This window comes from Colossoma macropomum, unplaced genomic scaffold, assembly GCF_904425465.1.
Source record: "Colossoma macropomum unplaced genomic scaffold, Colossoma_macropomum, whole genome shotgun sequence".
NCBI lineage: Eukaryota > Metazoa > Chordata > Actinopteri > Characiformes > Serrasalmidae > Colossoma > Colossoma macropomum.
Genome location: NW_023494788.1, coordinates 6,249,252 through 6,276,166, shown reverse-complemented (window position 1 = coordinate 6,276,166; position 26,915 = coordinate 6,249,252). Strand labels below are relative to the sequence as shown.

At 40.9% G+C, this 26,915-nt stretch overlaps 2 protein-coding genes across 5 annotated transcripts in view; one reads left to right on the top strand and one right to left on the bottom strand.

Moving 5' to 3' along the window:
• The window catches only part of LOC118806649 (regakine-1-like), a 63,048-nt gene that overhangs the window by 2,703 nt on the left and 33,430 nt on the right, over positions 1-26,915 (top strand). For 2 of the 4 annotated variants that reach the window (XR_005007131.1, XR_005007132.1), the window contains 3 exons: positions 13,581-13,678; positions 14,704-14,825; positions 15,120-15,443. The gene's annotated coding sequence lies outside the window, so the exon portion shown is untranslated. Of the gene's footprint in view, positions 1-13,531; positions 13,679-14,703; positions 14,826-15,119 lie in introns of those variants that run through there. The other 2 variants (XR_005007134.1, XR_005007133.1) reach the window with 2 other exon arrangements.
• Positions 10,570-12,804, bottom strand: LOC118806648. Its single transcript, XM_036568147.1, has 2 exons — positions 11,952-12,804; positions 10,570-11,921 (listed from the first exon to the last, which is right to left on the bottom strand). Exons 1-2 carry the CDS (start codon positions 12,469-12,471, stop codon positions 11,662-11,664), a joined length of 780 nt encoding a protein of 259 aa, XP_036424040.1. The 5' UTR covers positions 12,472-12,804; the 3' UTR covers positions 10,570-11,661.

The window sequence follows — 26,915 nt, the reverse complement described above, 5'->3', positions numbered from 1 at the left end:
TGCGGACATGAACGATTCTGAATCGATTCACAAATGCCAAAAATCGATTTTCAAAATTTTAATTTATTACGTAACGTTGACAGAACGCAAAGGGCAGAACTTGGAAGTGCGTAAGTGTAGCACCCAGATAGTCTGTGACGGCACATAACAAAAACACTACTGGTTGAGCGAGAAATCCGACCGGCAGCCTCTGCATTAAAGCCAAGTTAGGTCAGGAGTCACAACACAAATGATAAAAAGAGCCATTTTGTCCTTTCAACAAAAATCAAACCACCTTGGGAGCCACAACATTTAATGTCCAGTATGTCTCAGTGTGTGATAATTAGCCGCTTTCCTCCCGTCTCTGGCAGGAAACTTTTCCTCAGAAGTAGAACAGTTTCTTGTAAAATGTCTCTCAACTTTCGACTGATTTATGAGGCTGAAGTCGCTTCTCATTCACCAACTTATTGTTCGAATTTGCCCGTTCCACCAGGGCTTTCTCGCTATGTTGCACGTCCCGTCTCGAAGATATTTTACTGACACAGCGATCCCCCCCCATTCTGTACAACGAGACCAAAACCGAAGTTATAAAATCACTGAAGAAAACTGGCGGGACGGCTGTAACATCTGCTGCATGGACATCCATCACCACTGGATCTTATGTCACCATAACTGCGCATTTTATCACAGATGAGTGGCAGCAGCGTCTCATGTGCTCCAAACAAGAGCACTGAATGAGAGTCTTCCAGTTCTCTTGCCTCATCACTTCCATTTGATTTATTAATAAAAGATATTGGAAGTAAATTAATTATAGATCATTACAAATACTTTGCTTTAAAAGTAACAAGTCCTCAGATAGTAAGAAAAAAGAAATCCTGTATAGAAAAAAAAAGATGCATCGATAATTGTGTTATAATCGCATCGCAGCCTATACATACATACATACATATATATAATATTTTTATAGTTTATTTGCTAAATTTAACATTTTGGGGAAAAAATAAAACATTAATTGTGATCTGTGTAAAAGTTATGGCACATTTTATTTTAAGCAAATAAATAGAAACTGTGCACTAAAATATGCAGAAAAATGCCATATTTAAGTATATTTAAGAGTATTTTCTCTGTAGATTATGTGTTGACATATTTTCATTTAGAAAACCAAAGAAGAAAACCAAGTCATTTGAACCGCATACAATTGTACTTTTAGTGAAATGTGAGTAGTTATTAACCCCGGTAAATGTCAAAATGATTTATGTGTTATGCGTGACGTCACATGTGAAATATGTAAAGTATTTTCCCAGGGGGTTGATGTGTATAAAAATGTAAACATCAGTTATATGACGTCACATGTCAAAATTGCAACTAATTTTCCCAGGAGGTGATGTGTGTAAAAACTGTGAACAACTATTGTAGGTTGTAAAGAATTTTTTTTTTCCGGTGATAAAATGTTCAATTTTCCCCAGGGTGCGTGTTGGGAGGGGTGGCAAGCGTGAGCAAATTTTCCCCTCTTGAGAAGTGTTAATGAAAAACATCATGTGAATTTTGTGTAAAAGTTTAAAGGGGTGTGAAAAATAAAGAGTAAGGATGAAAAAAAAAAAAGATGCGAGGACTTACCGTCGGTGGGGTGTGGTGGGGTGGGGTGGGATGGGGTGGTTGGGTCGGGTATGGTGTGTGTGTGTGTGTGTGTGTGTGTGTGTGTGTGAATGCTTTTTGATAACTACCCGAGGTTTGCCCGGTATGATGCGTGGGAATAATTTTCAAAAGATTCCCAGGATGTGTTTTGGAAAAAAAGATGTGTTTTGGAAAAAAAGATTCCCAGGATGTAATGGTATGACGTAGTTGTTGTTGTTGTGTTTTTGAGTGACAGCAGCAAGTGGGGGGCCCCCGTTCTGCTAAGCGTGACTAATAATTGAACAGGTGTCGTGGTGTTTTTCTCCTCACAATACTATAAAAACTGGCCGAGAGCCATAATAGTTGTAAAAGTTACTCATTATGGACCAGTTTGCGAGCAATTACAATACCCCTGCTGGGGGTGAAGCTGAGGTGATAAACTTATCGACCGACTCCGAGTACGAGTCTGACACCGAATCTGCGAGAAGTACGATGGTTCTCACAGATTCTGACGAATCATCCACAGCGGAGGATGGTGTTGTTCGCAACACCCCAGAAAAGGACGCGCCAAACTCAGCTGTCGTTCAGGAAAGACCCAGCGTGATCGTGTGGCGATCTTTCAGCGGCACAGGTTCAGACGAATCACTCAGAGCGGGGGCGGTGGATGAAGTTATTTGTATCACCCCTGAAAAAGATGCGACAAACTCGGCGGCGGTTCAAGAAAGACCCAGCGTGATCGTTTGCAACGTCACCAACTGTGTCAACTGTATCACCGCCACGGTCCGCTTGCCGCCGCGACCGGACCAGGAGGAGGAGGAGGAGGAGGAGGAGGAGGAGGAAGAGATTCCGGGGGTTTGTCAGCCACGACCCGGCGACCGTGTTTGCAACACGCCGAAAGTCGGTGCCAACACAGGTGACGGACCGTCGATCGCAGATTACAGCCCGGTCTCCGATTACGAGGAGCGAGTTGATGAGTCGAGAGTTTCTGCTAATTTGACATCAACGATGAGATCTGTTTTATTTAACGACAACGCTGTATCTTTTTTTGATGACAGGATACAGAACGACGAATTTGACCATGTTGCGACAAACGGAGGTGTAAACTTTCTAAACGTCGAAGATCCGGTCGATTTGTTTGAACTTGAAACTTTAGTGGACAGAACTTTTCGCTGCGACTTCATTCAATAGAATGAGTGTCGCTCAGCAAAACGATACAGGAATATTGACCGAAGCTGAGGATGGATTACCGTCGCAGAACGAATGGGATTTATCGGATTTTACCTCAGACGCTGACGATGGAGCGAATCAGGATGTTTTTATGCAGCATATCAACGCATCGACTTTGGGGGAGTTACCACCGCAGAGCGAAGGACACGCGTCACACGTTAACGATGGAGCAAATGGGAGCGCTTCGACGGGGTGTGAACGGAGGTGTCAGGCGGCAGACCCTGAAATTCACGCAGAAGACCTTTCGATCAGCAGGCCCTCCACAAGCGGGGAGGGGGATGGGGTGAGGGAGAGACACAGACCCATGTTTAATCACAGTGAATACAATTATCAAATAAATTTATCGGATCTAGGTACAGGTTTGAATTTAATTCAGTTCACGCAGGCTCTACACAATCGAGTAGATCGTTTGTTACAAAAAGCCAGACAGGTTTCACAGGGGGATGACATTATACAAATAAGTTTGAAAGGTGAAAGCCTTTTCTCGCCCGTGATATTTCAAACTAACGCAGAGGAGCTGAACGCTGAACGTTTTCTGAATTACGTAGAATCGGTTGTTCAATCAAATAAAAAACTGTTAAGCGACAAATCACTCCCACTGAACGTTCAGATAGTGAGAAACTTTCGAGGCGGAATAGGTTATTCCAGAATGATAAACAGTATTTTGTCATCGGAAATACTTACAAAAAAAAGTAGGCATTTAGTTATATTTTTAAACGCTTACCAAAATTCCTGCTTCGCGTGTAGTTTGACGGGTGTGATGAAACCGGGTTTGACCCAAAGCGAATGTCAAAAGGAAGCTCTATTACTTTTAAATCGGTTAAATATTTCACCGGAACATTTAGTTTCATTTAACGACGTGACTTTATTCGAACAGTTTTTAAACGTCAAAATTGTGATTCTTTACAGAGTAAACAACGGTGGTTCGTTTCAGACTTTCCAAACGCATGAACAGCCGCACGAGAAGACCTATTACCTTCTTTTGCTAAACAATCATTATTATGGTATTTTAAATTTAAAAGGTTTTCTCGGTGTTAAACATGTGTGCAAAGCCTGTCACAAGCCGTATTCGCACAGTAAATACACGCACCGCTGCGATTTTATGTGTAACGTGTGTCAGAGGGTTTGTTTAAAAACCGAGAACGTTTTGAGGTGCGCGGAGTGTCTTAGATTCTGCAGGTCACAGGATTGTTTTTCACACCACAAACGAATGGGTTATTGTGAGAAAGTTAAATGGTGTGAAAACTGTAATCGCTCATACATGGTGACGACCAAACACCACAAGTGTCCCCGGACCACGTGTAACATTTGCAAGTCGCCTTTAGCCGAGAAAGAGGATCCCTCTAAACACCAATGTTTTATCAGACCCACTTTGCCGAGGCCGCAAACACAGAAATATGTATTTTTTGACATAGAGTCCCGTTTTACGGAACAAAACGAGCACGCGGCGATACATATACACACCGTCACGTACGAAGGTCGACATTGGTGCGCCACGGGTCACGACTGCATAGCAAAGTTTTTTAAACGTTTTAGAAAAAACAGATACAAAAAGTATACATTTATCGCTCACAACAGCAGCGGTTATGATTCGTATTTTATGCTAAATTACCTAACAAAGAACAAAATAGTACCGCATCTCATTACTCAAGGAAATAAAATCTTATGCATGACCGATATTTTTTTCAAACAACGTTACATAGACAGCCTGAGCTTCTTCCAAACAAAACTGGCTGATTTACCCAAAAGTTTTGGTTTTGAAAATGAGAAAAAGGGTTATTTTCCTCATTATTTTCACACAAAAGATAATTTGTGTTATGTTGGACGTTACCCGAAACCTGATATGTACGGATATTCACAAATGGCTCCTACGGAGCAGACTGAATTTATAAACTGGTACGATTCTGTAAAAAACGGTGTGTTTAATTTAAAAAAGGAGCTGTACCAATATTGTAAGAATGATGTGGTTATTTTAAGAAAAGCCTGCATGATATTCAGAGAACGAGTGCTGTCCATGGCCAACGTGGACCCGTTTCAACACGTCACCATAGCCAGCGCCGCGCTAAGCCTGTACAGAACAAACATTTTGCCGGATAGGTGTCTGGCCTTAACGGGGCCGCGTTATTTTATGAAAAAAAACAAAAGTTTTTCAAATTGCAGTATACAGTGGTTAGAGTTTGTCAAGTTCAAGGAGAACGTTTTTATCCAACATGCGCTGAACGTGAGGGAAAAGAAAGTCGGATCTATTTTTGTGGACGGGTTTTGCGAACGGACCAACACCGTGTTTGAATTTCTGGGCTGCGTGTTTCACGGGTGTCCGAAATGTTCGGACCCTAACGCCGAAAACCCTCTGACCGGTGAGTTACAACGTGAACTTTATCAACGCACCACGGAACGGTTGGAATATCTGAAATCCTTGGGATATAACGTTAGGATCATGTGGGAACATACGTGGATTAAGCTGAAAGCGGATAAAGGGGAGCTAAAGACAGTTTTTGAAAAGCTGTGATTTTCCGGAGAAAATGAACCCGAGAGACGCTCTGTACGGCGGACGGACCAACGCCATCCGTTTGCTGCACAAAACCGCCCCGGACGAAAAAATCCATTACTTGGACTTTACGAGTTTATATCCTTACTGCAACAAGCGTATGACCTACCCCATTGGACACCCGACGGTGATTGTGACCGATTTTAAAGACATCAGAGAGTACTTTGGCATCGCCAGAGTCAAAATCTACCCCCCAAGAAATCTTTTCCACCCCGTGTTGCCTTTTAGATGTGATAAACTAAACAAATTAGTTTTCACCCTTTGTAGAACCTGCGCGGAGGAGGAGGCCGGGGACGCGTGTCGACATTCGGAAGAAGAGAGAGCCATAACGGGTGTTTATTGCACGGAGGAGATCAAAAGGAGTTTAAACCACGGCTACACGATCGGGAAAGTGTACGAGGTTTGGCACTTTGAGCAAAACTCCTGCGATTTGTTCGCAGGATACATCGATTTACATTTGAAAAACAAAGTGGAAGCCAGCGGTTTCCCCCCGGGCGTGAACACCGACGCTGAGAAAAATGACTATTTGTTTAAGTTTAAGCGACACGAAGGTGTCCAACTGGATGTGTCAAAAATCGGATTTAACCCCGCTCAGAGGAGTATTAGCAAACTGTTTCTGAACGCTCTCTGGGGGAAATTTGGACAGAGAACGGATCGGATGAACACGGAATTAATAACGGAGCCTCGTGACTTTTTAGAACTGATGTTTTGCAAACATAAACGCATTTCTTATTTTACTTTTATTAACGACGACGTTGCTTTGGTCCAGTGGCAGTACGAAAAGGATTATTTGCAAAAACCCGTGGTTTCTAATGTATTTGTAGCCGTTTTCACGGCGGCTTACGGACGATTAAAACTGTACGATGTGCTAGAAAAATTACAAAAGCGGGTGTTATATTTTGATACGGATTCTGTCATGTTCACGGCGAAACCGGGGGAATACACTCCTCCCACGGGGTTTTATCTCGGTGATCTGTCGAATCAGCTAACGGATGGAGATTATATCAAGGAATTTGTGTCTACAGGACCCAAAAGCTATTGTTTCGTCACAGCCGGCGGGCAAGTTTCTCTGAAGGTCAAGGGGTTTACAGTTAATCCGGAGACTTCTAAAATTCTTCATTTTGATTCCTTTAAACGGCTGGTGGAGCAGCACGTTAGCACGGGGCGATCCGACACTCTGCTGACCGAGACCCTTTTAATTCAAAGAAACAAAAAACGCTTGGCTCTGCAGAACGTCAGAGCTCTGAAAAAATTTTCATTAATTTATAACAAGAGAATACTGAGACCCGACTTTACCACGGTGCCTTATGGATTTTGACGTCAGATTAAAGTTGCCGTTTACATGTATTTTGGCCGGACCGAGCCGTTCGGGGAAGACGTGCTTTGTGCAAAGACTTTTGGAATGTTCTTCCAAAACTCTCAACGGGAAGCCTGGCAAAATCATGTGGTTTTATGAAAACTGGCAAAAAAGTTACGACGAACTACTGGAGCTTATGCCCGACGTGGTTTTCGTTCAAGGAGCACCGAGCAGCCTGCACGACGCTGAACTACAAGGAGGACGATCAGGAGAAGGAGGAGGAGGAGGAGGGGGAGGGGGTCCTCTGATCGTTCTGGGCGATATGATGGACGTTATGAGTCAGTCGGTAGAATTAGAAAGGGCTTTCACGAGATATTCTCACCACAATAATCTTAGCGTGATATATTTGACGCAGAATCTATTTTATAGAGGAAAGAATTCTCGCACCCTTAGTTTAAACGCCTCCTACCTGATACTTTTTAAAAATCCTAGAGACAAGTTACACATTTCAATTTTGGCTAAACAAATGTATCCCGGACAATCGAAATATTTCCTGGAATCGTTCCAGGACGCTACGAGTAAACCTTTCGGTTATTTAATTGTGGATCTTAAAGCCGAAACGCCAGAAAGATTTAGGTTGCGGAGCGGGCTGTTACCCGGACAAGAATCTGTGGTGTACGTACCTAAAACATAGATTTTTTTTTAAAAATGACGTCAGCCCGTTTAAGAAAAGCTCTCCCTTTTCTAAGCGCTTGGATAAACGCCAAGAGAAAAAATAAAGCCGACAAAAAAAATTTACCCAAATACGTGATTTTGGCCATATGCGAAATCGTTTTAAACGTTTTAAAAGGCAACGTCCCGCTGACTGACTCTCAGTATAAACAGTTTAAGAAAATGCGACGCTGTTTAAGACATCTGGCTGACAAAAGTTATCCGTTTGGGCGCAAGCGTAAACTCATTCAGAAGGGGGGTTTGATCGGCCCGTTAATAGCCGCGGCCCTGCCTTTTGTGTTACAAATGCTACGTTGCCTTTTAAAACGTTTAAAACGATTTCGCATATGGCCAAAATCACGTATTTGGGTAAATTTTTTTTGTCGGCTTTATTTTTTCAGAGCTCTGACGGGTCTCAGTATTCTCTTGTTATAAATTAATGAAAATTTTTTCAGAGCTCTGACGTTCTGCAGAGCCAAGCGTTTTTTGTTTCTTTGAATTAAAAGGGTCTCGGTCAGCAGAGTGTCGGATCGCCCCGTGTTAACGTGCTGCTCCACCAGCCGTTTAAAGGAATCAAAATGAAGAATTTTAGAAGTCTCCGGATTAACTGTAAACCCCTTGACCTTCAGAGAAACTTGCCCGCCGGCTGTGACGAAACAATAGCTTTTGGGTCCTGTAGACACAAATTCCTTGATATAATCTCCATCCGTTAGCTGATTCGACAGATCACCGAGATAAAACCCCGTGGGAGGAGTGTATTCCCCCGGTTTCGCCATGAACATGACAGAATCCGTATCAAAATATAACACCCGCTTTTGTAATTTTTCTAGCACATCGTACAGTTTTAATCGTCCGTAAGCCGCCGTGAAAACGGCTACAAATACGTTAGAAACCACGGGTTTTTGCAAATAATCCTTTTCGTACTGCCACTGGACCAAAGCAACGTCGTCATTAATAAAAGTAAAATAAGAAATGCGTTTATGTTTGCAAAACATCAGTTCTAAAAAGTCACGAGGCTCCGTTATTAATTCCGTGTTCATCCGATTCGTTCTCTGTCCAAATTTCCCCCAGAGAGCGTTCAGAAACAGTTTGCTAATACTCCTCTGAGCGGGGTTAAATCCGATTTTTGACACATCCAGTTCGACACCTTCGTGTCGCTTAAACTTAAACAAATAGTCATTTTTCTCAGCGTCGGTGTTCACGCCCGGGGGGAAACCGCTGGCCTCCACTTTGTTTTTCAAATGTAAATCGATGTATCCTGCGAACAAATCGCAGGAGTTTTGCTCAAAGTGCCAAACCTCGTACACTTTCCCGATCGTGTAGCCGTGGTTTAAACTCCTTTTGATCTCCTCCGTGCAATAAACACCCGTTATGGCTCTCTCTTCTTCCGAATGTCGACACGCGTCCCCGGCCTCCTCCTCCGCGCAGGTTCTACAAAGGGTGAAAACTAATTTGTTTAGTTTATCACATCTAAAAGGCAACACGGGGTGGAAAAGATTTCTTGGGGGGTAGATTTTGACTCTGGCGATGCCAAAGTACTCTCTGATGTCTTTAAAATCGGTCACAATCACCGTCGGGTGTCCAATGGGGTAGGCCATACGCTTGTTGCAGTAAGGATATAAACTCGTAAAGTCCAAGTAATGGATTTTTTCGTCCGGGGCGGTTTTGTGCAGCAAACGGATGGCGTTGGTCCGTCCGCCGTACAGAGCGTCTCTCGGGTTCATTTTCTCCGGAAAATCACAGCTTTTCAAAAATGTCTTTAGCTCCCCGTTATCCGCTTTCAGCTTAATCCACGTATGTTCCCACATGATCCTAACGTTATATCCCAAGGATTTCAGATATTCCAACCGTTCCGTGGTGCGTTGATAAAGTTCACCTTGTAACTCACCGGTCAGAGGGTTTTCGGCGTTAGGGTCCGAACATTTCGGACACCCGTGAAACACGCAGCCCAGAAATTCAAACACGGTGTTGGTCCGTTCGCAAAACCCGTCCACAAAAATAGATCCGACTTTCTTTTCCCCCATGTTCAGCGCGTGTTGGATAAAAACGTTCTCCTTGAACTTGACAAACTCTAACCACTGTATACTGCAATTTGAAAAACTTTTGTTTTTTTTTCATAAAATAACGCGGCCCCGTTAAGGCCAGACACCTATCCGGCAAAAAGTTTGTTCTGTACAGGCTTAGCGCGGCGCTGGCTATGGTGACGTGTTGAAACGGGTCCACGTTGGCCATGGACAGCACTCGTTCTCTGAATATCATGCAGGCTTTTCTTAAAATAACCACATCATTCTTACAATATTGGTACAGTTCCTTTTTTAAATTAAACACACCGTTTTTTACAGAATCGTACCAGTTTATAAATTCAGTCCGCTCCGTAGGAGCCATTTGTGAATATCCGTACATATCAGGTTTCGGGTAACGTCCAACATAACACAAATTATCTTTTGTGTGAAAATAATGAGGAAAATAACCCTTTTTCTCATTTTCAAAACCAAAACTTTTGGGTAAATCAGCCAGTTTTGTTTGGAAGAAGCTCAGGCTGTCTATGTAACGTTGTTTGAAAAAAATATCGGTCATGCATAAGATTTTATTTCCTTGAGTAATGAGATGCGGTACTATTTTGTTCTTTGTTAGGTAATTTAGCATAAAATACGAATCATAACCGCTGCTGTTGTGAGCGATAAATGTATACTTTTTGTATCTGTTTTTTCTAAAACGTTTAAAAAACTTTGCTATGCAGTCGTGACCCGTGGCGCACCAATGTCGACCTTCGTACGTGACGGTGTGTATATGTATCGCCGCGTGCTCGTTTTGTCCCGTAAAACGGGACTCTATGTCAAAAAATACATATTTCTGTGTTTGCGGCCTCGGCAAAGTGGGTCTGATAAAACATTGGTGTTTAGAGGGATCCTCTTTCTCGGCTAAAGGCGACTTGCAAATGTTACACGTGGTCCGGGGACACTTGTGGTGTTTGGTCGTCACCATGTATGAGCGATTACAGTTTTCACACCATTTAACTTTCTCACAATAACCCATTCGTTTGTGGTGTGAAAAACAATCCTGTGACCTGCAGAATCTAAGACACTCCGCGCACCTCAAAACGTTCTCGGTTTTTAAACAAACCCTCTGACACACGTTACACATAAAATCGCAGCGGTGCGTGTATTTACTGTGCGAATACGGCTTGTGACAGGCTTTGCACACATGTTTAACACCGAGAAAACCTTTTAAATTCAAAATACCATAATAATGATTGTTTAGCAAAAGAAGGTAATAGGTCTTCTCGTGCGGCTGTTCATGCGTTTGGAAAGTCTGAAACGAACCACCGTTGTTTACTCTGTAAAGAATCACAATTTTGACGTTTAAAAACTGTTCGAATAAAGTCACGTCGTTAAATGAAACTAAATGTTCCGGTGAAATATTTAACCGATTTAAAAGTAATAGAGCTTCCTTTTGACATTCGCTTTGGGTCAAACCCGGTTTCATCACACCCGTCAAACTACACGCGAAGCAGGAATTTTGGTAAGCGTTTAAAAATATAACTAAATGCCTACTTTTTTTTGTAAGTATTTCCGATGACAAAATACTGTTTATCATTCTGGAATAACCTATTCCGCCTCGAAAGTTTCTCACTATCTGAACGTTCAGTGGGAGTGATTTGTCGCTTAACAGTTTTTTATTTGATTGAACAACCGATTCTACGTAATTCAGAAAATGTTCAGCGTTCAGCTCCTCTGCGTTAGTTTGAAATATCACGGGCGAGAACAGGCTTTCACCTTTCAAACTTATTTGTATAATGTCATCCCCTTGTGAAACCTGTCTGGCTTTTTGTAACAAACGATCTACTCGATTGTGTAGAGCCTGCGTGAACTGAATTAAATTCAAACCTGTACCTAGATCCGATAAATTTATTTGATAATTGTATTCACTGTGATTAAACATGGGTCTGTGTCTCTCCCTCACCCCATCCCCCTCCCCGCTTGTGGAGGGCCTGCTGATCGAAAGGTCTTCTGCGTGAATTTCAGGGTCTGCCGCCTGACACCTCCGTTCACACCCCGTCGAAGCGCTCCCATTTGCTCCATCGTTAACGTGTGACGCGTGTCCTTCGCTCTGCGGTGGTAACTCCCCCAAAGTCGATGCGTTGATATGCTGCATAAAAACATCCTGATTCGCTCCATCGTCAGCGTGTGAGGTAAAATCCGATAAATCCCATTCGTTCTGCGACGGTAATCCATCCTCAGCTTCGGTCAATATTCCTGTATCGTTTTGCTGAGCGACACTCATTCTATTGAATGAAGTCGCAGCGAAAAGTTCTGTCCACTAAAGTTTCAAGTTCAAACAAATCGACCGGATCTTCGACGTTTAGAAAGTTTACACCTCCGTTTGTCGCAACATGGTCAAATTCGTCGTTCTGTATCCTGTCATCAAAAAAAGATACAGCGTTGTCGTTAAATAAAACAGATCTCATCGTTGATGTCAAATTAGCAGAAACTCTCGACTCATCAACTCGCTCCTCGTAATCGGAGACCGGGCTGTAATCTGCGATCGACGGTCCGTCACCTGTGTTGGCACCGACTTTCGGCGTGTTGCAAACACGGTCGCCGGGTCGTGGCTGACAAACCCCCGGAATCTCTTCCTCCTCCTCCTCCTCCTCCTCCTCCTCCTCCTCCTGGTCCGGTCGCGGCGGCAAGCGGACCGTGGCGGTGATACAGTTGACACAGTTGGTGACGTTGCAAACGATCACGCTGGGTCTTTCTTGAACCGCCGCCGAGTTTGTCGCATCTTTTTCAGGGGTGATACAAATAACTTCATCCACCGCCCCCGCTCTGAGTGATTCGTCTGAACCTGTGCCGCTGAAAGATCGCCACACGATCACGCTGGGTCTTTCCTGAACGACAGCTGAGTTTGGCGCGTCCTTTTCTGGGGTGTTGCGAACAACACCATCCTCCGCTGTGGATGATTCGTCAGAATCTGTGAGAACCATCGTACTTCTCGCAGATTCGGTGTCAGACTCGTACTCGGAGTCGGTCGATAAGTTTATCACCTCAGCTTCACCCCCAGCAGGGGTATTGTAATTGCTCGCAAACTGGTCCATAATGAGTAACTTTTACAACTATTATGGCTCTCGGCCAGTTTTTATAGTATTGTGAGGAGAAAAACACCACGACACCTGTTCAATTATTAGTCACGCTTAGCAGAACGGGGGCCCCCCACTTGCTGCTGTCACTCAAAAACACAACAACAACAACTACGTCATACCATTACATCCTGGGAATCTTTTTTTCCAAAACACATCTTTTTTTCCAAAACACATCCTGGGAATCTTTTGAAAATTATTCCCACGCATCATACCGGGCAAACCTCGGGTAGTTATCAAAAAGCATTCACACACACACACACACACACACACACACACACCATACCCCGACCCAACCACCCCATCCCACCCCACCCCACCACACCCCACCGACGGTAAGTCCTCGCATCTTTTTTTTTTTTCATCCTTACTCTTAATTTTTCACACCCCTTTAAACTTTTACACAAAATTCACATGATGTTTTTCATTAACACTTCTCAAGAGGGGAAAATTTGCTCACGCTTGCCACCCCTCCCAACACGCACCCTGGGGAAAATTGAACATTTTATCACCGGAAAAAAAAAAATTCTTTACAACCTACAATAGTTGTTCACAGTTTTTACACACATCACCTCCTGGGAAAATTAGTTGCAATTTTGACATGTGATGTCATATAACTGATGTTTACATTTTACACACACCAACCCCTGGGAAATTTTTTTACATATTTCACATGTGATGTCATACCACTGATGTTTACATTTTTATACACATCAACCCCCTGGGAAAATACTTTACATATTTCACATGTGACGTCACGCATAACACATAAATCATTTTGACATTTACCGGGGTTAATAACTACTAATGTGGCATGATATGCGGTTCTGTTTCTTGGGCAGATTCTCTGCAAAGTCTGAAAAACGCTGAGGTTGTTCTTCCACACAGAAATAATGTTGGTGTTACAGAGAAGAGGAAGGCTGTTACGGCGGCAGAACTACTGAGAAACGTGATTAATGTTTGATTAGTAGGGGATTTCAGCCATGCGGAGATTTCGCTCCCACTCTGTATAAATGAGGAGGTGCTGGTCACTCATCCAGCACTGAACTCCTCTCTCCTCTCCTCAGCTCCGTCTCTCTGGGTGAAATCTCTTCTGCTAGAATGAGGACTCTGTCTGCTCTGCTGATGGTGCTGCTGCTCTGCTCTCTCCAGCAGGTCTACTGTAGTGAGTATCAGAAACTCTGTTCAGTTCTGGCTACAATGACTGCACAATATGGAGAAATTGCTAGTACTGCTATTATATAATTTTGTCTGTATGCCTTATAATAAAAAAACACACTGACAACCAGTAAGTTGATGGTGATAATTGGCCTGCATTGTTTTGAGCCAAACAAATTTAATTTTCTACAGCTGGATTACATGAGAACCTTTAAAACATCCACAGAAAGAAGTTGGAGGCTTATTTGCATATTGAATGTCTAAACAAATTTTTGGGATAACAAAAAACAGTATATACTGTGTAGCCCTGTTGGTTACTGGCTTTAACCTTAATAATTAATTGATAACCATTCAAACAGAGAACATGCATTTCTGAAACATACTTGAAAGAGGAATTCCACTGATTTTTCACAAATTCTGCATAAAGTCATACAGAGTGATTTGGATCATTGTAGAGACTCCGGTTTCTTTACAGTGGTGGTGATAGGAACCAGGACTTGCAACACTACAACACAAATATAGCCATTTTATTTACCGTCCAAAATCACCAGGGAATCTAAACGTCTTCTCAGCTTTTATATTGATAATGGTAAAACAGTGATGAATCTCAATGACATATTTTGCCTCACAATGTCCTGCATGTACCTGTCACACATGTACTTTATAAAATGTCAAACTCCATCTCAGAAGTATCATAAAACAATGTCGTAGTCATCAGGCAGCGTATTTGCAACCATTTCTTGTAATAACTTTCTGTGAGGGAGCCTTTAAAGGTGGACATCTGGTTCCTATCACCACCACTGTGAACAATTCTCAAAAGTTTCTGTAGAACAGAGCATTTCACACCAAACCACTCTGAATGGTTTATTTGGTCTCTTAATAAATTCATTATACAGAATCTTTTTTAAAAATTGATGGAATTCCCCTTTAAGCCTAACGGTCATCTGTTAAAAGTGCTGGAATCTCCTTCTGTGATGCTGTAATGCACTGTAGGCCTGAAACTCATGTTGATACATGTTGACTCCTCTCAAGGAATTGAAGGCATTGACATTGAAGATTGCTGTACTAAGCTGACTAAGTTGCGGAAGATTCCCTTGGCGCGCATTGAATCCCACAGGTGGACCAACAGCGACTGCCCCATAGAGAGCTGTTGTGTGAGTATCACATGATCAGGAGAGTCTCCACAATCAACATGTTGAACTGACTGAATGAACTGAACTGATCTGTAATTAACCAGGAAACCTGATAAACCCAAAATCATCATCACAGAGACGACATTAAAGGCTGATTTTGTATTGTAGTGCAATGATTTAGAATCAATTTTCCATGTGGAATTATTACTAACTATGTCAATTAGGCCACATATACACACTGTCCATGTTTACCAGCTTTGTTTAGTGTTGATCTGCTGTATTAATGGAGTTTTGTCACTTTTTCCTTTGTCACAGCTTTGAGATGGATACTGGAAAGAGCTTCTGTGTGGATCATTCCCTGGATTGGGTCAAAAGTCACATGAAAGCACTGGACCAGAAAAAAGCATCTACAGCATCAAAACTCTAAACATCCTCCAAACCCTGAAGCTGATCATGTGAAGACTGTTGAATTTTATATACAGTACATTTATGCAGTGTTTGTACAGTAAAACAGTAAAATTTTATGCATGCATTTTACTTATCTACATAACACTGTGGAACGAGATGATCTGTCTAATATATTTACAAAAATGTATCATTTGTATTTCTATTTCTTCAATAAAGGTGATTTTACTCCAGTGTCGGACTTGGAACAGTTGATGTTTTAGTGACTTAATAGTAATATAATAGATTAACATAACATAGTTATGACATTTTTATAACATAGTTTAAAATAAAATGTACATTTTAAATGGCTTTGAAGAGGTTCACAGTAAAGCCAAATGGATTATGGATTAGTATAAATTAAAGCCTCTTCTGATGATGAAAGTGTATCAGTTTGCTGTTTAAGCTTTTTGGTGTCTGAAACGTCAGTGATTTTCCACTGACTGCACTCTTACATATGATGTTTTATCACATACCTGGGTTTTAAACACCTCAGAATGATTTCAGATCAGGTCTGTTTTCTACATGATCATCATTTACACTCATTCACTGTTCAACTTAACAGAAACCTTTTCATTACACTTCCACACACTGGCCATTTAAACAGATATTCACAGATAAGCCTCAACTCTACTCTCAGCTGTGTGAGTGTTCAGTGTTCAGTGAGTCACTCTGTACCTTTATTCCAGCTTCCATTCTTTTCAGGAGACTCACTTTCAGTTCCTCAAAGAATCTGCAGACACACCTCCAAAGTTCAGTCTTAGATGCTGGTTGATCATTTTCTGAAGTAATCAAACACATTCAGTGGTGTTGAGGTCTGGACTCTGGGGTGGTCAGTCCATCGTTCCGCTTCTTTGTTTGATGTGTCCGTCTCCTTTTCACAGTGAGGTTCTTCTTGAACAGCTACACATCCTTTCAGACCCATAGCGCTGAGTCGTCTTCTCACAGTGGAAGGATGGACAGAAACACCTGTGGATGTTTTCAGATCTGAAGCAGCTTGATTTTCTCCTGTATTCAGCATCTCTGTACTGAACTAAAAATATTACAAACATATATTTTATAGTTCCCAGAAATCAGTAGGACTCTAGAGAGTCCCAGGGGTTCCCCTCGGCTGGTAGGTGATTTAGGCTCATGAGCTATCCTGAATATGACAAGATAAATTTATTACAAGTAAATTACAGTCAAATATGTTTATTACAACTAAATTCATTTTCAGAAAGAGTCAAATCCATTTCAAGTAGAATGCATATAATGAAATACATCTAATGTTCTCCATCAATTAACACATATAATGTAATTGGTACAGGCAGCAAAAGGAGCCAGTAATGACCATCAGTTCCATTGTTTGTTATTGATTCCTGCAACAAAAATGTTCATCTTCTGTCATTTAAATCTACTTCAACTTTTGAAGCATTATTATTTTTGTCAAGCCAACTTAAAGTTAATTAGCAAACTTTCCCTTTTTACTTATATCGTTATCATTTTTCTCTAATGTCTCTAGACATGATCACTTTTGAAATATGAGGCTTTCTAAATATTATTTTTATTAGAACTCTTAGTCTTTGAAGTCTCAAAAGAGGAAAATAGTCGTGTCTGGAAATCAAACAGGTTTAACACACACTCATTTGTGGCTTTGGAGATGGACACAAAACAACACCCTCCAAATATATCCACCTGAAAAGAGCTGAAAGGCAGCTAGCAGTGGCTGCGAAGCAGAGACTGGAGAGCTGAGGAAACAGGAGCTAAGATAAGGGAATATTATTATGAAGAGTAGCGTGCAGTGTACAGTATATACTAGTGCAGTATGCAGTATGTAGTATAGTAGTATGTCATTCTGAACACAGCCAGAGTCTCTGGTCTCCTCGCTCACACAACATTACTACTTTTACACCAGGGACACCTGTTTTCGCCTGTTTGTGAGTTTCATTTTCATTACATTCGTAGTTGGTAATATAAGCTGGTTTGACTGAATAAACAGTGTGACTCTGCATGCGAGCCTGAAAAGCTGGTGCTGAGCGGATTGTTTGGCTGAGACCAACTTTAAATTTATACTGATTACTAGATTTGGGCTCAAGCCGTGCGCAGCATTGTGGTTTGGGTTATTTCAAACACAGCCTCTGTCACCATGACTGTCAGCCTTTCTGTCTATATGGATGTCAGTATATTTATCTGATTATCCTGATTGTTGATTTATCTTTCCATAAAGATAGTCTTCAGAAGGCATTCATGATTATGTACAGTTGTTAGCAAAACTTTGTGCACCCCGGTCCCATTCCAAGTTTTATTGATTTTTGAAGTGAAAATAAATGAACACATGCTCTTTAGAGAAATCAGTTCTGCACATTTTAATGCACAATTTACTTTGTAGTATATATACATATATATGTATATGTTTATTAGGGGTGGGGGAAAAATCGATTCTTAGATGCATCACGATGCGGACATGAACGATTCTGAATCGATTCACAAATGCCAAAAATCGATTTTCAAAATTTTAATTTATTACATAATGTTGACAGAACGCAAAGGGCAGAACTTGGAAGTGCGTAAGTGTAGCACCCAGATAGTCTGCGGCGGCACATAACAAAAACACTACTGGTTGAGCGAGAAATCCGACCGGCAGCCTCTGCATTAACAGCTAGGTTAGGTCAGGAGTCACAACACAAATGATAAGAAGAGCCATTTTGTCCTTTCAACAAAAATCAAACCACCTTGGGAGCCGCAACATTTAATGTCCAGTATGTCTCAGTGTGTGATAATTAGCCGCTTTCCTCCCGTCTCCAGCAGGAAACTTTTCCTCAGAAGTAGAACAGTTTCTTGTAAAATGTCTCTCAACTTTCGACTGATTTATGAGGCTGAAGTCGCTTCTCATTCACCAACTTATTGTTCGAATTTGCCCGTTCCACCTTAAATTCTGACTGAGAACCAGGGCTTTCTCGCTATGTTGCACGTCCTGTCTCGAAGATATTTTACTGACACAGCGATCCCCCCGTCTCTACAACGAGACCAAAACCGAAGTTATAAAATCACTGAAGAAAACTGGCAGGACGGCTGTAACATCTGCTGCATGGACGTCCATCACCACTGGATCTTATGTCACCATAACTGCGCATTTTATCGCAGATGAGTGGCAGCAGCGTCTCATGTGCTCCAAACAAGAGCACTGAATGAGAGTCTTCCAGTTCTCTTGCCTCATCACTTCCATTTGATTTATTAATAAAAGATATTGGAAGTAAATTAATTATAGATCATTGCAAATACTTTGCTTTAAAAGTAACAAGTCCTCAGACAGTAAGAAAAAAGAAATCCTGTATAAAAAAAAAAAGATGCATCGATAATTGTGTTATAATCGCATCGCAGCCTATACATACATACATACATATATATAATATTTTTATAGTTTATTTGCTAAATTTAACATTTTGGGGAAAAAATAAAACATTAATTGTGATCTGTGTAAAAGTTATGGCACATTTTATTTTAAGTAAATAAATAGAAACTGTGCACTAAAATATGCAGAAAAATGCCATATTTAAGTATATTTAAGAGTATTTTCTCTGTAGATTATGTGTTGACATATTTTCATTTAGAAAACCAAAGAAGAAAACCAAATCATTTGAACCGCATACAACTGTACTTTTAGTGAAATGTGGTATGATATGCAGTTCTGTTTCTTGGGCAGATTCTCTGCAAAGTCTGAAAAACGCTGAGGTTGTTCTTCCACACAGAAATAATGTTGGTGTTACAGGGAAGAGGAAGGATGTTACGGCGGCAGAACTACTGAGAAACGTGATTAATGTTTGATTAGTAGTGGATTTCAGTCCTGCGGAGATTTCGCTCCCACTCTGTATAAATGAGGAGGTGCTGGTCACTCATCCAGCACTGAACTCCTCTCTCCTCTCCTCAGCTCCGTCTCTCTGGGTGAAATCTCTTCTGCTAGAATGAGGACTCTGTCTGCTCTTCTGATGGTGCTGCTGCTCTGCTCTCTCCAGCAGGTCTACTGCAGTGAGTATCAGAAACTCTGTTCAGTTCTGGCTACAATGACTGCACAATATGGAGAAATTGCTAATACTGTCATTATATAATTTTGTCTGTATGCCTTATAATAAAAAAACACACTGACAACCAGTAAGTTGATGGTGATAATTGGCCTGCATTGTTTTGAGCCAAACAAATTTAATTTTCTACAGCTGGATTACATGAGAACCTTTAAAACATCCACAGAAATAAGTTTGAGGCTTATTTGCATATTGAATGTCTAAACTAATTTTTGGGATAACAAAAAACAGTATATACTGTGTAGCCCTGTTGGTTACTGGCTTTAACCTTAATAATTAATTGATAACCATTCAAACAGAGAACATGCATTTCTGAAACATACTTGAAAGAGGAATTCTACTGATTTTTCACAAATTCTGCATAAAGTCATACAGAGTGATTTGGATCATTGTAGAGACTCCGGTTTCTTTACAGTGGTGGTGATAGGAACCAGGACTTGCAACACTACAACACAAATATAGACATTTTATTTACTATCCAAAATCACCGGTGAATCTAAACGTCTTCCCAGCTTTTATATTGATGATGGTAAAACTGTGGTAAATCTGAACGACATATTTTGCCTCACAATGTCCTGCATGTACCTGTCACACATGTACTTTATAAAATGTCAAACTCCATCTCAGAAGTATCATAAAACAATGTCGTAGTCATCAGGCAGCGTATTTGCAACCATTTCTTGTAATAACTTTCTGTGAGGGAGCCTTTAAAGGTGGACATCTGGTTCCTATCACCACCACTGTGAACAATTCTCAGAAATTTCTGTAGAACAGAGCATTTCACACCAAACCACTCTGAATGGTTTATTTGGTGTCTTAATAAATTCATTATACAAAATCTTTTTTTAAAAATTGATTGAATTCCCCTTTAAGCCTAATGATCATCTGTTAAAGAACTGGAATCTCCTTCTGTGATGCTGTAATGCACTGTGGTCCTGAAACTCATGCTGATGCATGTTGACTCCTCTCAAGGAACTGAAGGCACTGACATCTCAGATTGCTGTCAGAAGCTGACTAAGTTGGGGAAGCTTCCCTTGGCACGCATTGAATCCTACAGCCTGACCAGAAGCAACTGCCCCATAAAAGCTGTTGTGTGAGTATCACATGATCAGGAGAGTCTCCACAATCAACATGTTGAACTGAGTGAATGAACTAAACTGATCTGTAATTAACCAGGAAACCTGATAAACCCAAAACCATCATCACAGAGACAACATTAAAGGCTGATTTTATATTCAAGTGCTATGATTTAGTATTAATTTTCCATGTGGAATTATTACTAACAATGTCAATTAGGCCACATTTACACACTGTCCATGTTTACCAGCTTTGTTTAGTGTTGATCTGCTGTATTAATGGAGTTTTGTCACTTTTTCTTTTGTCACAGCTTTAAGATGGACACTGGAAAGAGCTTCTGTGTGGATCCTTCCCTGGATTGGGTCAAAAGTCACACGGAAGCAGTGGACCAGAAAACAGCATCTATAGCAGCAAAACTCTAAACATCCTCCAAACCCTGAAGCTGATCATGTGAAGGCTGTTCAATTTTATATACAATACATTTATGCAGTGTTTGTACAGTAAAACAGTAAAATTTTATACATGCATTTTACTTATAAAATGTATCATTTCTATTTTTATTTCTTCAATAAAGTTGAGTTTACTCCAGTGTCGGACTTGGCACAGTTGATGTTTTGTGACTTAATAGTAATGTGATAGATTAACATAACATAGTTATGACATTTTTATAACATAGTTTAAAATAAAATGTACATTTTAAATGGCTTTGAAGAGGTTCACAGTAAAGCCAAATGGATTTTGGATTAGTATAAATTAAAGCCTCTTCTGATGATGAAACTGTATCAGTTTGCTGTTTAAGCTTTTTGGTGTCTGAAACGTCAGTGATTTTCCACTGACTGCACTCTTACATATGATGTTTTATCACATACCTGGGTTTTAAACACCTCAGAATGATTTCAGATCAGGTCTGTTTTCTACATGATCATCATTTACACTCATTCACTGTCCAACTTAACAGAAACCTTTTCATTACACTTCCACACACTGGCCATTTAAACAGATATTCACAGATAAGCCTCAACTCTACTCTCAGCTGTGTGAGTGTTCAGTGTTCAGTGAGTCACTCTGTACCTTTATTCCAGCTTCCATTCTTTTCAGGAGACTCACTTTCAGTTCCTCAAAGAATCTGCAGACACACCTCCAAAGTTCAGTCTTAGATGCTGGTTGATCATTTTCTGAAGTAATCAAACACATTCAGTGGTGTTGAGGTCTGGACTCTGGGGTGGTCAGTCCATTGTTCAGCTTCTTTGTTTGATGTGTCCGTCTCCTTTTCTCAGTGAGGTTCTTCTTGACAGCTACACATCCTTTCAGACCCACAGCGCTGAGTCGTCTTCTCACAGTGGAAGGATGGACAGAAACACCTGTGGATGTTTTCAGATCTGAAGTAGCTTGATTCTCTCCGGTATTCAGTATCTCTGTACTGAACAAAATAAATTACAAACATATAATTTTTAGTTCCCAGAGATCAGTAGGCCTCTAGAGGGTCCCATGGGTTCCCCTCGACTGCTAGGTGACTAAGGCTCATGAGCTATCCTGAATATGACAAGAGACAAATTTATTAAAAGTAAATTGCAGTCAAATATGTTTATTACAACTAAATGAGTTTTCAGAAAGAGTAAAATTGATTACAAGTAAATTGCATATAATGAAATACATGCTGATTTCTAATGTGCTCCATCAATCAACACAGATGTAATTGGTACATGCAGTTAAAGGAGCCACTAATTCTAATTTGAGGATTCGCACTGAGCTGAATCCACTAATAACCATCAGTTCCATTGTTTGTTATTGATTCCTGCAACAAAAATGTCCATCTTCTGTCATTTAAATCTACTTTAACTTTTGAAACATTATTAAGTCGAGTCAAAGTTTATTTATAAAGCGCTTTTTACAACAGGTGTTGTCACAAAGCAGCTTTACAGTAAAATCCGGGTCTGAGCCCCCATGAGCGTCGCCAATGGCGACAGGTGCAAGGAAAAACTCCCTAAGAGCAAGAGGAAGAAACCTTGAGAGGAACCAAGACTCAAAAGGGGAACCCATCCTCCTCTGGTCCACACCGGACAGCAAACAGCGTTAGTACAAAATATTAGAATACAAAACGGGGAAAACAGGCGGAGCAATGGTTAATTAGATTCAGGAGGGTCAGTTCATGCAGGTGCAATTTACACAGCTTTGTACAGCGAGAAGCTCCATGGTGGTCAAACTGGTGCAGATCAGCCAACGGAGATGGAGTTCTGGTGACTCTAGCAGCTCTGGTGGCTCACATGGGGCGACTCAGGCAGACGTTGCTCAGGGGCTCAAATAAAGGGAGGGAGAGGAAGAGAGAGAGAAAGAGAGAGAGAGAGAGAGAGAGATTGATTAACAGGACAGGTCAGTTTATGGAGAGATATTAGTGAGTTAATAGTGCAACAACTGATATTAGCAGAATGCTTGTGCAAACAGAAAAGTTTGGAGTCTAGTTTTAAGTGTAGAGAGTGTGTCTGAGTCCCGAACAGAGGTTGGGAGATGATTCCACAATTTTGGGGCTACGTAGGAAAATGCTGTGGTTTTTCTAATTCTAGGAACCGTCAGCAGGTCGTTATTTTGTGAGCGGAGCCAGCTTTATTAAGTCAATTTAAGCCAGCTTTGCCAAACCAACTTAAAGTTAATTTGTAAAGTTTCCTTTTTTAATTATATGTTTATTATTTTCCTCTAGACATGGTGACTTTTGAAATATAAATATTATTTTTATTAAAAGTCTTAGTCTTTGAAGTCTCAGAAGAGGAAAACAGTTGTGTCTGGAAACCAAACAGGTTTAATACACAGACACAAATCTGACACTGTAAAGTTTATTTGTTTCTTTGGAGATGGACAGAAAACAACACCCTCCTCTCTGTCATGGTACTATTTTATAAACTCAGCAGAATCGTCTCTTGACCAAAATATATCCACCCGAAAAGAGCTGAAAAGCGGCTAGCAGTGGCTGCTTAGCAGCAAATGGAGAGCTGAGGAAACAGGAGCTAAGATAAGGGAATATTATTATGAAGAGTAGTGTACAGTGTACAGTATATACTAGTGCAGTATGCAGTATGTAGTATAGTAGTACGTCATTTTGAACACAGCCAGAGTCTCTGGTCTCCTCGCTCACACAACATTACTACTTTTACACCAGGGATTGCTGTCTCCCCTGGAAGGGGGTCTCTGGAGGAAGATCTCTAATGGATGGTCTATGGGTAGAGGGTCTCTGTGGGAGGGTCTATAGGGGAGTGTCTCTGTGGAAAGGGTCTGGGGGGAGGGTCTCTGTTAAGGGTTGGAATGAGTCCCCCTCCCTCTGTGCCTCACTTATCCTCACTGGTTCCATCGCTTCAGTACTGTTGCATGACTCCCTGATTTCTAGAGTCAACTTCGACTCTTGACCCCTTCCAAATTGATGGAGTGGACTTCTCGACTTAATTACGCTTATTTCGCATAATGAGGGCTGAGGGGAAACTCAGAGTGATGCAGTGAGAAAATCATTACTGTAGTCTGGATTCTTCTAAAAGGAGCCAGGTGGATGTTCTCCTGTCCCTCTTTTCATTAAGCTGAAGTTAGATTCGTATCCGCCGTTCATATTCGTGATGCAGCTGTTCTGGTGTAACTGCAGCGCCATTTAAGGTGGAACGGAACTTTGAATAAAATGCAAACAAGTAAGGATCAAATCTCAGCTTCACCCTTTTTCCACAACTTTCTGTGAGATTTTTTCGGTTTTTGCTCCGTGAATCGATTCTGCTCATTGTTTATAACCTTTATAACCCCGGAGAGAAAAGCTGCGGTGCAGGACGAATCGAAAACGTCCCTCGAGCGAGTTACGGTGGAAAAACACGAGGAGTCGACTCCAAGCATTTCGACTCTTAGAGTCCCTGGCAAAGAGGCGATCCCGACTTCCAGCTGTGGGGGAATCAAAGAATCGATTCTCTTGGAATTGACTCTCCATCACTACCCTTCAGTGTGATAAACAGGTCTTTACTGCCGACTAACGCGTTTACAGATGTGAGTTATTTGTCTTCTGTCTTTGCTCTGTTGATTGACTGTCGTATTAGTTCAACATATTGAACATATCTGTGTGTGTAGATGGTGAGAAACCGTTCCTGTGGGTAAATTTAGGCGGTTCTCTTGTGAACCGCGGACCTAACGGCTGTTTGTGACTCCCTACAGGAAGTTAAAGTGAGTTAGCTTAGCGGGGTAACAGTGTAAACACGATGACTCTTCTGTTCAAGAGCTTAAACTACATGTAGTTCACTGAGTGACTTTGTGTGATTCCTTAAGGTGGAGAAGGACAAAGACTGAGCTGAACTGATTCACACACTGGTAGTTATGACTGTCTGATTATCTGTAATATTGGGAGAGAGTGTATAAGTCACTATCAGTTATATAACAGCAGATTATGACTCCTTACAGGTCTGGACTGTGGAGAGGAGCTCATACCAAGCTGAAAAGAAATCACTACAGTGGAAAAACGTGAAATACAATGCACACATTATGTTACTGTTCCATAGTGATGTGCAGAATATGTGTCAAAATGAAAAACAGAACCTCTGTTACATTGTTTTCACATCTCTTTACCTCTTTACTGAATAACAGTGCATGAGGATGTGCATTTTTATAGTGAAATATATATGTACAAAATACAATCCTCTTTAAAATATTATAAAGGCACAGCTATGTTGCTTTCCACTGTGCAGTACTTTAAGCAATATTAAATCAGTGTAATGGATCTTTTACTATTTATTTTGGCACAATTTATGCACGATACTGTTTAAATGCAACCTCACATCTGCATTATTTCACTGTTTTGATTCCATTTCAATGAGGCAAACACATTTAAAGTACAAAAAATGAGGTCAAGAGATGTAAAAACAGTGTAGTAAAGGTTTTGCTTTTCATTTTGCCATGTATTCTGCATGTCACTGTGGAAGAGTGATGTTGTGTGTATTGTTGCACGTTGTCAAAGAAACTCCTCAGCTACATTATTGGGAGAAAACAATAACTTTAAAAAGTAAGCAGATTTTCTTTGACTCTGGTGAAACAGCTCTAATGTTTCCTAACCAGACCTTTCAGCCATAATCTCGAAACACAGTGGTCACATGAAAAATAAAGTGGATAGTCTTCTGTTCAGTAGGCCTTCATGACCATGGCTGTGTTAAGAATAGCACACTGTGCACTGTATACTACATGCTACTCTTCATCAGTACTATACTGTCCAGTATCCAGTGTATGACACAAGCCATGTGCTGTACTACAGGGAAGGGGTGTGACTACAAGCCAGCATCAGGAACTGAGCCAATCAGACTGATCTTAAAACCCAGTCCATTTTCCTCAGCCCTCCAATCACTGCTTAGAAACTGTAGCTATTCACTTTTCAGTGTGTACGTTTGTCTTTTGGTCAAGAGATGAGTCTGTGTGACCTTTAAAAGACATTCATACCATGACAGACGGCAGGACATTTTCTACTCACCCCCAAAGCCACAAATAGACTAAAAAAAAAAATCAGTGTCATTTTCCAACACAACTGTTTTTGGCTGTTTGTGCTAAAGCGGCTAGCAATGGCTGCTAAGCAGTGATTTGAGAGCTGAGGAAACAGGAGCGAAGATAAGGAAATACTACTATGAAGAGTAGCGTGCAGTGTACAGTATATACTAGTGCAGTATGCAGTATGTAGTATAGTAGTATGTCATTTTGAACACAGCCAGAGTCTCTGGTCTCCTCGCTCACACAGCATTACTACTTTTACACCAGGGACACCTGTTTTCGGCTGTTTGTGAGTTTCATTTTCATTACATTCATAGTTGGTAATATGAGCTAGTATTACTGAGTTATATGCTGTGTGACTCTGAGTCATACGCTGTGTGATGAAGTGAGCAAACCCACCTCGAGACCATCAGAGAAAACAGATGTTGCTTCAGTGTTGCACTGAGTGCAGCAGCATCTGGATAAATTTATTTCATTTTGCCGTTATTAATGTATAGAAAGGCTGAATTCAGGGCTGTAAATTTATCCATGCAGTTACATCAGTGGTTACGTCCGTTTTGGGATGCAGTATGTAATGAAGACGTTCTGCCCATGTACTGGAATATTTTCCCGGAGCAGAGCATCATCCGGGTATCTTTGGTGTACTGGAGAAATTCATGTTGGTCACGTACTGCATACTGATTACTAGATTTGGGCTCAAGCCGTGCGCAGCAGTGTGTTTTGGGTTATTTCAAACACAGCCTCTGTCATCATGACTGTTAGCCTTTCTGTCTTTATGGATGTCAGTATATCTGTCTGACTTTCTATCTGTTTATCCTGATTGTTGATTTATCTTTCCATAAAGATAGTCTTCAGAAGGCATTCATGATTATTTACAGTTGTTTGCAGTCCGGTCCCATTCCATGTTTTGTTGATTTTCTAAGTGAAAATAAGTGAACACATTCTCTTTAGAAGACACACTTCTGCACATTTTCATACACAATTTATTTTTTAGTAAATTGTGCATTAACAATTAATTTTAACTGCATACAACTGTATTTTTAGG

Bases quoted from the DNA above. Each gene is read 5' to 3' on its own strand.
- LOC118806648 (XM_036568147.1), bottom strand. From the start codon at position 12,471: ATGGACCAGTTTGCGAGCAATTACAATACCCCTGCTGGGGGTGAAGCT. The intron at 11,922-11,951 runs TCGGTGCCAACA...ACGGACCGTCGA, and splicing joins TGTTTGCAACACGCCGAAAG to TCGCAGATTACAGCCCGGTC.